General features: G+C 50.2%; 1 protein-coding gene across 6 annotated transcripts in view; it reads left to right on the top strand.

The window, feature by feature from the left end:
• trak1a (trafficking protein, kinesin binding 1a) overlaps nt 1–13,621 on the top strand; it is a 266,087-nt gene that overhangs the window by 168,697 nt on the left and 83,769 nt on the right. The window contains exon 1 of one of the 6 annotated variants that reach the window (XM_072510056.1): nt 9,959–10,180. The exons of 4 other annotated variants lie outside the window; for them this stretch is intronic. In XM_072510056.1, the coding sequence (XP_072366157.1) occupies nt 10,117–10,180 (64 nt within the window). In that variant the 5' untranslated portion in view covers nt 9,959–10,116. Of the gene's footprint in view, nt 1–9,958; nt 10,181–13,621 lie in introns of those variants that run through there. One more of the 6 variants, XM_072510058.1, reaches the window with a different exon arrangement.

Raw genomic sequence — 13,621 nt, 5'->3', positions numbered from 1 at the left:
CAAGAAAGTCTACTTTAATGCTTTGGATTTTGATCCCAAATTTAGGCCTCACGCTTGTCCTTTACGGACAAGTGGATGTTCATCGTTATAATCTCTCAAACTCTTGTATTACATTGAATGTTTCTGTTAAATTCCATCTTAACTCTCTCTGCCCGGTGAATACAACCTCAATTGTTCAAATTTTTCATAACACTTTCCTTTTCTCCTGACTCAATGTTGCATCAATTCCACCACTCCAGTGCCCGTAATGAAGAGTGTTCCAAAATGGCCAACACTACTTAATTGGCTGCCTACCCTATAATCTGTATATATTTCAAGATCATAATCACCTTGTTTTGCTAGTTTGTTCTCTTGCGCATGTAACGCCAAATTTAAATTGCTGTTTTAATTTGTTGCTTTTTATGGTCTCTCTTTTAACAGTTGGTATACTAAGAGTCCCTAGAATTTTCTTTATTTTTGCATCCTCAGAGTTTTATCATCGACGATATCTTTCTCCCAATGTGCGACTTCACATTCCACAACAGCAAAATATATTTGCTGCATCGCGACCCATTCTCCCCCCTCCCTGCCGCGCTGTTCCTGATGGTTTGCTCCTGCTACGAGCTTGGCATTGGCCAAAGCTGATCATTCTTTCCCTGCAGTTCTACAATTCATGGGCGTTATTCATTATGACTTTCGAGAATTGGATAACATCGAACATTAGGGGGTTTGGGGGCTGGGAGGGTTGGGGGGAGGGGGACTGTATGTGTTAATGGTGACTATGGGTGATTCCTGATTCCTTTTTGTCATTTGTTTATCTTAACATGTGTGGGAGGATGGGATCATTGTTATTGATATGGGGATTGACATTACATTCGTTACTGATTATTGTTTATTGTTGGGTGTAAATGTGGGAGAAAATGTGAAAAAAGAGGAGGATAAAAAATATTCTTAGAAAAATACTTTCCCTACGTTAAAAATTACCTCCCTCCAGCCGTAGAATTGCAATCACTAGCCACGCCTCACAGAAGTCTTCCCTGCCACTCTCTCCTGGGGCCAAGCTTTCCAAGTCCCAGTATTTGTGCGGGCTGAAGGGCAGCATGGTGGCACAGTGGTTAGCATTGCTGCCTATGGCGCTGAGGACCCGGGTTCGAATCCTGGCCCTGGGTCACTGTCCGTGTGGAGTTTGCACATTCTCCCCGTGTTTGCATGGGTTTCACCCCCACAGCACAAAGATGTGCAGGGTAGGTGGCTTGACCATGCTAAAATGCCCCTTAATTGGAAAAAATAATTTGGTACTGTTTTTGTGTGGGCTGTGAAAGTTGCACAATAGCTTTCGGGATGTGACCACCTCGGTTCTTTGGGCTTAATTCTCTCCTGTTTCTCCCTCCTCTCCAGCCTGTGGTATTACCTTAAATGTAAGAACTGCAAGGGTTAATGAAATGTCTAGATCAGCCACTAGAGGGAGCTAAAGTTACAAGTATATAAGGCATTGATGCTAAGCCTTGTGGGGGAGAGAAGTGAAGGAGTTCGCTGGAGCATAGACTGAAGGAAAGATAGTGTGAGTAAGAGCAGATCATAGTTTATAATAGTGTAGAGATTAGTTGTAGGCGAGTGTAGATTAAATGTTAATTATCAACTGTGTATTCTTTAGGAGTACGTGCAAATCCAAATTAGTAGTGTTAATAAATATAGCTTTGTTCAAGTTAAAGCTATTTATGTGGTCTTTGTGAACACTATGCCATCATTCCATTGCCGTCATCCTTAACCTTTTCTTTCTGTAGTATTTAAACGGCAATTTTGAAGCCACAGACTGGGTTGCAATACAAAGGAGGCCATTATATGTCAGGCAGTTAACATTTGTGCCGACCAGCGTTAAGCCAATGCCTGAGCTGACTGGAGGGAGATGAGTAGCCTCTGTCACTTCCCTATCTGTCTGTCAACCCATCCAGGTTCAGTTTGAACAAGAGCGAGAATGTCCTTTTGAAAATATTTTAATACTTAAGCCCTACTCCAGGACCTGAGCACCAAAATCAAGGCCGGCAAGCAGGGGGGGGGGGGGGGGGGGGGAACTGCGCTGTCAGACCTGCCACCTTTCGGGTGAGAGGTTAAACCGAGGCCACATCTGTTGGCTTGGGTCAGAGGCGGACTTGCAATGCAACTCACAGCACTGGAGCGCGGGGCCCACACGGCGAGGTGGCTGTGGTGTGGGAACATGGAGCACCAATCATTGTAAGTCCACCTCTGGTCTTGTGAATGCCCTTTGGGATGATTGGGACCCCATGTGGAATTAATCCCACTTAACAATCCATGTCCGAGATTGAGCACAGGTACATAATAGCAGATTCCCAGGTAACGGGTCCAAAAAATGAAAATGCAAACGTACTACTTGTGAGCACAGAGTCAGGTAGCTGTCCTTGCGACAGAAACAAGGCCTGTGGCGATTAACCGGAAGAGCCGTCTTGCCACCAGGCCTCCAGACGTAATGTTTAGTCATATGGAAGGGGGATTCCGTGGGATCTTCCTGAAGGCAGGTGGGCCCCACACTGAGGCTGAGGCCTGGGCGGTGCTGGGAGGTGAACCTGGTGGGCCATTGATGCCTCTTTGAAGTCCCTCCAGCCCACGCTGCCATAGGGATCGGAAGACCACAACTGCGGCTACAGGACAGCCTTGTTCAGAACTGGGCTAAGTTAGACCATGGGTTACTTTACATCAGCCGTGATCATAATGAATGGTGGGACAGGCTCAAAGGGCCGAATGGCCTCCTCCTGCTCCTATTTTATACGTTTCTATGTTCAGAGGGGATTTTTGTTTACTATCTCATTAAAAGACAGTCCCACTGGCCACAGAATTACCGCTCAGCAATGCCGCTAGTCGGCCAGCCTGGTTGCCTGTGCTCTTGGCCTGCAATGAGACTTAACATCACCACTTTATGAATCAGTTTTCCGCTTTGACCCCAGCTAATTCTCAGTTGAGGAACAAAGAAATACATTGTCGAGGGGGTTCTCGTGGTTGCGGCTGAGATCCGAATCGACTGTACGTGTTGCAATTTGGGTGCATTTCCAAAAGAAAGGCGGGAGAGTGAACGCCAGGGCAAGGTTGCAGTTGATTCGATTAAAAACAACTATCCCATGCAATGGGGTCTGTTTGGTCCCAGGTCGACTCCGTGAAGCTGACCTCCAAAAGGAAATGTTTAGTTCTGGTGGTTGAAAGGCAAGATCATAAATTAATGGGCACAAAATATTGTGAAGTGAACCAGAGGAACACCGAGATCTCAGATGATTGTTGAGATGATTGTAATTACGGAGAGGGTGTTAGGCCAAAGACATAGATCAAATTTGATTGATACACAAAACATATTATTGTATGTTCGTGCACACACATATGTAATATGTACACTCGTGCTCATGAGCACACACACTCATTCAATATTATTAGCAGAGTATGTGTTGGATTCGGTTTTGTTTAAGTTTAGAGTACTCAAAGCGCTTTAGACATGTGAAGTATCTGTTAAGTATATACCCTGTCACAGCAGCGCAGGTAAAAGTGACTGCTAAATTTTACTTGACGAAGTAAAATTCCCCCTCATCAAATGGGTTTTATCAGCTCTCCAAGAAACACTTGGGCCTCCCCACATTTCCAACCCTCCCCTCCTATCTTCCAACAAATTGGCTTCGCTTTCCAAGGTGAACGATCTGTAAATTGAACTGTGATGCCAGAAATGAAATACCTTTAGACGTGGTCAGGTCACTCTGCCCCCCTGGGTCCTTATGCCAACTGCTTCATTGTAAAATGGCGCTGCAGGTACAAGTAAATAGCAGACTGACCAAGATTGCCAGAACGATTCTCTTCAGCAACAGTTGTAAGAAGCTCTACAGAATGTGACCCCAAACTGAATCACAGGATAGGGAGTACATGCATGATTCAGCAATGTTTCTTGTTTCCATACTTCTCTGAGGCAGGAGGGCTCTGGGAAATTTAGTCTCCTGTGACAACAGCGCAGAATCGAGCTGAAAAGGAAAAGGAAAGGTAGCTCTCTGGGAATTGTCGGAGCCATTGGCCTTGGTGCTACCTCTCGACTGAAAAATCACAAGGAGGGGGTCAGGATGGCATTGACGTCATTGGGGGTGGGCCGCCATGTCACTAGAGCAGGGGGCGTGACTTAGGGGCTCCACGAAGAGGGAGAGCGCAGCCCCCCCACCCCCCCCCCCCACCCTGCTTAAAGTGTGCGTCCGCCTCTGTCTTTGGGTGGATGTAAAAGATTCCGTAGAACTGTTTTGAAGAAATGCGGGGGAATTCTGTCCAATATTTATCCCTCAAAACCTGGCCGTTATCACATCGTTGTTCATGGGAGTTTGCTGTACGCCCAATGGCTGCCGGGTCCGCTACATCACAACAGTGACTCCGCTTCAAAAAGTATTTCATTGCCTGGCAGGTGCTTTGAGGTGCCCGCTGGTCATACAAACCGCTATACAAATGCAAGTCTTCCTTATTGACTGCAGTGAGTGGATGCCTTGTGTGGTGGTATGTATTAGGGGTCATGTGGGACTGTGAAGCCGTGATGCTATTGGCTGACAGATCCCGGGTCCTGGTTGGCTGCCGACTCCTGGCTCCGCCCCAAAGGCGGAGTATAAGAACCAGAGCTTCTCCCTGCAGCTTCATTCTGTTGCTGAGCTGCTGGGGACAAGTCTTGCTTAATAAAGCCTGAATCGACTTCATCACTTCTCGTCTCTCTCGTAAGTCATTGTGCGCTACAATTTATTAAGCGAGCTTAAAAGACTATGGAGCTCTGGATCGCCCCGGAATGCCTGCGGATCAGCCCCCATGCAGCGAACTCGGCAGCAGTATTTAAACACTGGCAAGCATGCTTTGAAGGCTACCTCCGAACGGCCCCCGGCCGGATCACAGAAGACCAGAAAATGCAGGTCCTGCATTCGAGGGTAAGCCCGGAAATTTACCCTCACATAGAAGACGCAGAGGATTTCCCGACGGCGCTCGCATTGCTGAAGGGCATCTACGTTCGGCCCGTTAACCAGGTCTACGCGCGCCACCAACTCGCGACGAGACGGCAAAGTCCCGGAGAATCGCTAGAAGAATTCTACGCCGCGCTGCTAATTTTGGGACGGGGCTGCAGCTGCCCGCTTGTGAACGCGATCGAACACACGGACATGCTAATTTGCGATGCATTTGTGGCAGGTATGGACTCTCCCCAAATCCGCCAAAGACTTTTAGAAAGAGAGTCGCTGGGACTCTCAGAGGCACGGTCCCTTGCAGCTTCCCTAGCTGTGGCCTCGCAAAACGCCCGCACCTACGGCACCGACCGCGCGGTAGCCCCTTGGGCTCCGTGGACCCCCGTCGCGACAAACTCCTCCCCCCCCCTCGCAAGCTTGCGTGGTTAAAGCGCCAGACCATCCCGGGGGTCGCGCTGCTATTTCTGCGGACAAGCGAAACACCCCCGGCAGCGCTGCCCGGCCCGCGCAGCTATTTGTAAAAGCTGCGGCAAGAAGGGCCATTACGCGGCAGTGTGCCGGTCCCGGGGGGTCGCCGCAATCCCCGGAGAAGAACGAGCCCAGCACATCCCAAACGCTCCCCAAACCCCCCAGCGCCCCATGTGCGACCCGCGGGCGCCGCCATTTTGGGTCCCGGGCACCACGAGGGGAGGATGGGCGCCGCCATCTAGTGACCCCCCAGCCACGTGCGATTCATGGGGGTGGCCATTTTGTCCACCCCCGACCACGTGCGATTCATGGGGGGGGGCAGCCATTTTGTCCACCCCCGACCGCGTGCGATTCATGGACGCCACCATCTTGAATGACAACAAAGGACCCCAGCATCGACGGCTCCACGGGGTCCGAAGAAGACGCCGCGACACTACTACCACGGCTGGCTTCGGTGACACTGGATCAATCGCGGCCCCGGATGCTCCAGACGACGACAACAACGGTGCTGGTCAACGGATACGGGACACCATGCCTGATCGAATTCGGGAGCACTGAAAGTTTTATTCACCCAGACACGGTAAGACGCTGTTTTCTGACCATCCATCCAAGTACGCAAAAGATTTCCCTAGCTGCAGGATCCCACTCCGTAGAGATCAAAGGGTTCTGCATCGCAAACCTAACGGTGCAAGGCTCTACGTCCTTCCCCAACTCTGCGCGCCCAAATTACTGGGATTAGATTTCCAGTGTAACCTGCAGAGCCTAACATTCCAATTCGGCGGCCCAATACCCCCACTCACTATCTGCGGCCTCGCAACTCTCAAGGTTGAACCGCCGTCCTTGTTTGCAAACCTCACCCCGGATTGCAAACCCGTCGCCACTAGGAGCAGACGGTACAGCGCCCAGGACCGGATATTTATTCGGTCTGAAGTCCAGCAGTTGCTGAAGGAAGGCATAATCCAGGCCAGCAATAGTCCCTGGAGAGCCCAGGTGGTAGTAGTAAAGACCGGGGAGAAGCAAAGGATGGTCGTAGACTATAGTCAGACCATCAACAGGTACACGCAGCTAGATGCGTACCCTCTCCCCTGCATATCCGACATGGTCAATCGGATTGTCCAGTATAAGGTCTTCTCCACTGTGGACCTCAAGTCCGCCTACCACCAGCTCCCCATCCGCCCAGGTGACCGCAAGTACACAGCCTTCGAGGCAGACGGGCGTCTATACCACTTCCTAAGGGTCCCATTTGGTGTCACAAACGGGGTCTCGGTCTTCCAACGGGAGATGGACCGAATGGTTGACCAGCACTGGTTGCAGGCCACGTTCCCGTATCTCGACAACGTAACCATCTGCGGCCACGATCAGCAGGACCACGACGCCAACCTCCAAAAGTTCCTCCAGACCGCTAATGCCCTGAACCTCACATACAACGAGGAAAAGTGCGTTTTTAGCACAAACCGGTTGGCCATCCTGGGATACGTAGTGCGCAATGGGATAATAGGCCCCGACCCCGAACGCATGCGCCCCCTTATGGAATTTCCCCTCCCCCACTGCTCCAAAGCCCTGAAACGTTGCCTGGGTTTCTTTTCATATTACGCCCAGTGGGTCCCCCAGTATGCAGACAAGGCCCGCCCGCTAATACAGTCCACTACCTCCCCCCTGTCGACAGAGGCTCGCCAGGCCTTCAGCCGCATCAAAGCGGATATCGCAAAGGCCACGATGCGCGCCATTGACGAGTCCCTCCCCTTCCAGGTCGAGAGCGACGCATCCGACGTAGCTCTCGCGGCTACCCTTAACCAAGTGGGCAGACCCGTGGCCTTTTTCTCCCGGACCCTCCACGCCTCAGAAATCCGCCACTCCTCAGTGGAAAAGGAAGCCCAAGCCATAGTGGAAGCTGTGCGACATTGGAGGCATTACCTGCCCGGCAGGAGATTCACTCTCCTCACCGACCAACGGTTGGTAGCCTTCATGTTCGATAATGCACAGGGGGGCAAAATTAGAAATGACAAGATCCTAAGGTGTAGGATCGAGCTCTCCACCTTCAACTATGAGATCTTGTACCGTCCCGGAAAGCTGAACGAGCCGTCCGATGCCCTATCCCGCGGCACATGTGCCAACGCACAAATAGACCGCCTCCAAGCCCTCCACGAGGACCTCTGCCACCCGGGGGTCACTCGATTCTACCATTTCATAAAGTCCCGCAACCTCCCCTACTCTGTGGAGGAGGTCCGTACAGTCACCAGGAACTGCCACATCTGCGCAGAGTGCAAACCGCACTTTCTCAGGCCGGATAGAGCGCACCTGATCAAGGCTTCCCGCCCCTTTGAACGCCTCAGTTTGGATTTCAAAGGGCCCCTCCCCTCCACTGACCGCAACGCATACTTCCTGAACGTGGTGGACGAGTACTCTCGTTTCCCCTTCGCCATCCCCTGCCCCGACATGACAGCGGCCACAGTCATTAAAGCCCTTGGCACCATATTCACACTGTTCGATTGCCCCGCGTATATCCATAGCGACAGGGGGTCCTCCTTCATGAGTGACGAGCTGTGCCAGTTCCTGCTCAGCAAGGGCATAGCCTCGAGCAGGACGACCAGCTACAACCCCCGGGGGTAGTAGAACGGGCAAGTAGAGAGGGAGAACGGCACGGTCTGGAAGACCGTCCTACTGGCCCTACGGTCCAGGGATCTCCCAGTTTCCCGGTGGCAGGAGGTCCTCCCGGACGCTCTCCACTTCATCCGGTCGCTGCTGTGTACCACCACTAACCAAACGCCTCATGAGCGCCTCCTTGTCTTCCCCAGGAAGTCCTCCTCCGGAACGTCGCTGCCGACCTGGCTGGCGGCCCCAGGACCCATCTTGCTCCGGAAACATGTGCGGGCGCACAAATCGGACCCGTTGGTCGAGAGGGTTCACCTTCTCCACGCAAACCCGCAGTACGCCTACGTGGCGGACCCCGACGGCTGACAGGATACGGACTCCCTGCGGGACCTGGCGCCCGCCGGCAGCACACACACCCCCGACACCGATCATCCCCTCCCTGCGCACCCCGCGACCGCCCCCTTCCCGGGGGGATTGGTCCTCCTCCCGTGCCCGCCCAGGAGTAAAACAGGAACAAACACCGAAACGCTCCCGGAGACGACAGCGCCTGAACAAGCACCTGCACCACCACCGGGGCTGAGGCGATCGACGAGGAAAACCAGACCGCCCGCTCGACTCGTGGAATCCGCGTGACACCAAGAATGTTGTTGTAACAAAAAAATTCTTTGCTAATATTGTAAATAGTTTTCACAAACTTGTACATAGCCCAGTGTAGGGCTAAAACTGTAGTAACATGTCCGAAATTTTCCTTCCAGGGCCAGCCTTGTAAACCCCTACCACCATGCGAACCACCACCCCGCCGGGTTCCTTTTTAACAAGGGGTGAATGTGGTGGTATGTATTAGGGGTCATGTGGGACTGTGAAGCCGTGATGCTATTGGCTGACAGATCCCGGGTCCTGGTTGGCTGCCGACTCCTGGCTCCGCCCTGAAGGCGGAGTATAAGAACCCGAGCTTCTCCCCGCAGCTTCATTCTGTTGCTGAGCTGCTGGGGACAAGTCTCGCTTAATAAAGCCTGAATCGACTTCATCACTTCTCGTCTCTCTCGTAAGTCATTGTGCGCTACACCTTGTATGTACAACTATTAACAGGCACAGGAAACATTGCTCCGGTTGGCTGGCTCAAACCCAAAACTGCAGAAGGGGCCTGGGACTGTAAAGGCACCTTTTAAACATCCCATAATGTAAATCAGCGGGGAAAATTTAAAAAAATTTTAATAAATGTTTTTTTTATTGGGTTTTGTACAAGTTATAGATACGGGTACAAACCTTGCAAAGCATAACACATAGGCTGTAGGAAATATAACCGGACGGGTGGGGTCTTTCCTCCCCTCTCTTCTATTCTCCCCTTCTTACAGATCAGGGGAAATGAACATGAATGTGAGTGGTGAGCAATTGAACGCATATGAGGAAAAGAAAGAGAGAATTATCCATCTTGTGCTCTCTCTCTTCTCTCTGTCACTCTCTCTCCTCCATCCTCCCCCCCCCCCCCCCCCCCCCCCCCCCCCCCCCCACCATTTACAGCACTGCTACATCATTTAAGCACAAGGCAGAGAGGGGTTGCAAATCTGTATACCTTTTAACGAGTCCAGTGAATGATCCAGCATTTGACTCGCCCCTAGACCTGAAAACCTAAAGAGGATGCATAGTCTTGCCTGCAGCACCTCTGAGCATGTCACTGTGGCAACCAGCTACAAATTAGATGGATTATTCGCCGGTGAAGCAGTTTCTGCCCTCGCAGTGGTGTGTGTCTCTGACGTATGCAGGATGCAGCAGACTGAAGCTACATGATAGGATGCCTTCCGGACTCCTACCCAGGCCTCTCAATTAAAACCATTTGCTGCTTGCTATGTGATTGGGAGTTTCTGACAAGACAGACGCTTTAAAAAAAAAAAAAAAATCCACCCTCCTCCCTCTCTCAAATTCTGTCCCGAGCATCTCTCTCTCTTTTTCTGCTCGTGTAGTGTATCTTTGACTATGTGTCCTTCACTTTGCATCTTGTGTCCCCACCTAATTCACTTGCAGTGTGGGAAGGGCAGGCTCGCCTGGCTGTGTTTTTCTTGACCTCAACAATGTGAAGCAGCTAAATCTCCTCTGAAGGGCAGCGAGTATGCAGAGATTTGTGAAAGAGGACTATTACGAGCTTGACTGGTACTATGAAGAGTGTGCTGATGGTAACTACGCCTTTTCTTCTCCTGTGCAATCTGGCTGGAACGCTGAAATCACTTGGTGCAAGCGGGGATGAGAACCCGCTGCTCAGACGGCTGCGTTCAGCAGACCGGAAGATCAGGTCTGGTATCTGTGAAACTTGAGTGCTGGCAGGCCTTCACCAGGAGCAAGGGGAAGTATTTCTTTCCTTGACAAAAGTGTGAGGCAAATGCTCTATTATCATCAGCCTGCGTATGGTGGCAAGAATCTATGGTATTTGCGCCAATGATGTGTTTTACCGAGCTCTGTGTAAAAACAAATATATATAGTGGGGCACCTTGCATTCTCAGCACCGTTTTCAACACCCTTTCCTTCTGCTTTTTGCAGTATTCTGTGAAGGGAAACTGCATGGGCCATGGAGACGGGAAGCAGTCAGAAATTGGATTAAAAGAGGGATATCAAACAAATGTCAAATATAGGAAACCTGCTTTGAGATGGATGCTTTTCTGCAACGTGCTTTATTGGGGGGGGGGGGGGGGGGGGGGGGGGGAATTCTTGTGTAAATGTCTTGATTGATTGAAATAAAACAGCCAAACCTGGAATGATGCAACTGGTTTTATTGGTATGATTCCACTGTCCTGTAACTCCATAGGCCAGGAACGGTTAAGGTCAATCGTTACCAGAATTCGAACGGGATATTTTCACTGCACCATTTACTGTCACTATACTCAAATTGCCTGTCCTGAGCAAATATTTTATTAGGTCGAACATGTTGCAGCAGGAATTATAGGATCGGGTGTTGCAAAAGTTTAAAAATGAATGCTGTTATCCTTGCTGTAATTGAAAGGTAACACAAAACTAATAGTATAATTAAGCCATGGATTTGTGGACACTAAGCGACCAGGCGGTGACATTGAATTGCTGGAGGGTTGTGTAGTTTTGCTATTTATTGCATCATCGCTGTAATGTATTCATTGCTGCGGAGGAGCGATATGCATTTCTGAGGCCTCGCCGTAATCATTGGGCTTGTCTCCTGTCGTTCCGTCCTGGGTTTCTGATGCAACACTTCCTCGTGTGCGTCGTCCAGGATATTCAAGGATAAGGCGGCAAACGTTACGTTTGGGTAAACCGCGCAAGGCAGGGAGAGCATTGCTGGCTCACTTAATTGTCCGCGTGGCACGTGTTGGGATGGCTGGGGTTTAGGCCGAGTGGAGAGTTTTGAGGTGCACAAAATTCCGAGGGGCTTTAGTTAGACTGGACTGGAAGAGCCAGTTCCCCTTAGCAGAGAGATCGATAACCATGGGATATAGATTTTAAAGCCATTGGTAGAAGGATTGGAGCGAAGTTGAGAGTTTTGTCTTCATTCACGTGGGGATCTGGAACTTGCTGGCTGAAAGGGTGGTATATCCAGAAACCCTCTGTGCATTTGTGGGGGGGGGATGCTTGGTGAGCACTGTGCGCATGAAAAGGTTACAGTGTGAGGGGATGAGAGTTGGCAGTGACTTGTTAATTATAGGAGCACTTTTACCACATGTGTCGTAAAGGCTACATTATTACCCTGTGATGGAAACATACCACGGGGTAGCATAGTGGTTAGCACAATTCCTTCGCAGCTCCAGGGTCCCCAGTTTCGATTCCCGGCTTTGGTCACTGTCTGCGTGGAGTCTGCACGTTCTCCCGTGGTGCGCGTGGGTTTCCTCCGGGTGCTCCGGTTTACTCCCCCAAATGTCCAAAAATGTGCAGGTTAGGTGGATTGGTCATGCTAAATTGCCCTTTGTGTCCAAAATTGCCCTTGGTGTTGGGGTGGGGTTACTGGGTTATGGAAATAGGATGGAGGTGTATGCTTGGGTAGTGTGCTCTTTCTAAGAGCCGGTACAGATTCGATGGGCGAATGGCCTCCTTTTGCACTGTAAATTCAATGATTCTATGATCCCAATTAGGAGCAGGAAGAGACCACTCGAGCCTGCTCTGCCATTCGATCAAATCGTGGCTGCATTTCAATGACTAACTTTTTTGACTATTTGCACCTTTTTATTATTAGTTCATGGGCTGCGCCAACATTCATTGCCCATCCCTAATTGCCCTTGAGGGGGGCAGTTCCGAGCCAACCACATTGCTCTGAGTTTGGATTCGCATGTAGGCCAGATCAGGTAAGGACGGCAGATTTCCTGTCCGAAAGGACATTAGCGAAACAGATGGATTTTTACGATAATCAGCAATGGCTTCATGGTCATCATTAGACTTTTTAAATTCCAGATTTTTACTGAAATCAAATTTCACCATCTGCAGTGGTGGGATTCGAACCTGGGTCCCCAGAGCCTTACCCTGGGCCTCTGGTTTACCAGTCCAGTGACAATACCACTACGCCACCGCCCCCTCTCATAGTGTCAAATCTCTTTAGGGAATGATTCCAAACCACTCGGGTGGCTTCTGAGTAAAATGTGTACGTGCCTTGTTGCTGGTACGTGGGTAATTTGAGAAGTAATCATTAGTCTGTGGTTTCCAAGCGGTTAGCTTTGCATTGTTGATGGTTGCTTCCCAAGTTTCTCAAGGGCGGCACGGTGGCGCAGTGGTTAGCACTGCTGCCTCACAGTGCCAGGGACCCGGGTTCAATTCCAGCCTCGGGTGACTGTCTGTGTGGAGTTTGCACTTTCTCCCCGTGTGTGCGTGGGTTCCCTCCGGGTGCTCCGGTTTCCTCCCACAGTCCAAAGATGTGCAGGTTAGATGGATTGGCCATGATAAATTGCCCCTTAGAGTAGGTTAGATTAGGGGTTATTAGAGTAGAGTGGGGGAGTGGGCTTGGGTGGAGTGCTTTTTCAGAGGGTCGGGCAGACACGAGGGGCCGCATGGCTCCCTTCTGCACCGTAGGGATTTGATGAATAGCAAATGTTTATAGCATCGAATTGGTGGTTGCCCCAGGCAAAGTTCACCTGAAACATGTTCAATCTTGAATCATTTGTTTACTTATGGGTTAGGCTGTGGTCTTCAAGACTGTTACTATATAAGTCATAGTTTGGCTGTCTGTCAACTATGTATCATGATCTGAAACTATAGCAGATAGGTGACACCAGAGGGCTGGATGTACACGGCCACGGTTACTACCAGACTCCTTGATTGAAACATCTTCTGAGGTAAAGAATCCAGATGCGGCCATGTGTATCTCCAAAAGAGAGAGAAACTGTATTCTGTGTGTTCTAGAATCATAGAATGTGGTTAAAGGATTGTTACAGCGCAGAAGGAGGTCAGCAATTCCATTTTCCAGTTCTGAGGCCTTGAAGCATTAACTTTGTTTCTCTCTCCACCGAGAGCGATGCTTCACCTGCAGAGTATTTTCAACATGTTCTGTTTTTATGTCAGATTGTCAGCAACTGCAGTATTGTTGCCTTTTTGTGTTGAATACTTATGATGTTGGCAATCAGCAGCAAATGGAACCTGCTACTGAATCATTTTGAACCAAACTATGCAAT

This window comes from Scyliorhinus torazame, chromosome 6, assembly GCF_047496885.1.
Source record: "Scyliorhinus torazame isolate Kashiwa2021f chromosome 6, sScyTor2.1, whole genome shotgun sequence".
NCBI lineage: Eukaryota > Metazoa > Chordata > Chondrichthyes > Carcharhiniformes > Scyliorhinidae > Scyliorhinus > Scyliorhinus torazame.
The sequence above is the reverse complement of the archived record's forward strand: the minus strand, read 5'-3'. Positions and strand labels throughout refer to the sequence as shown.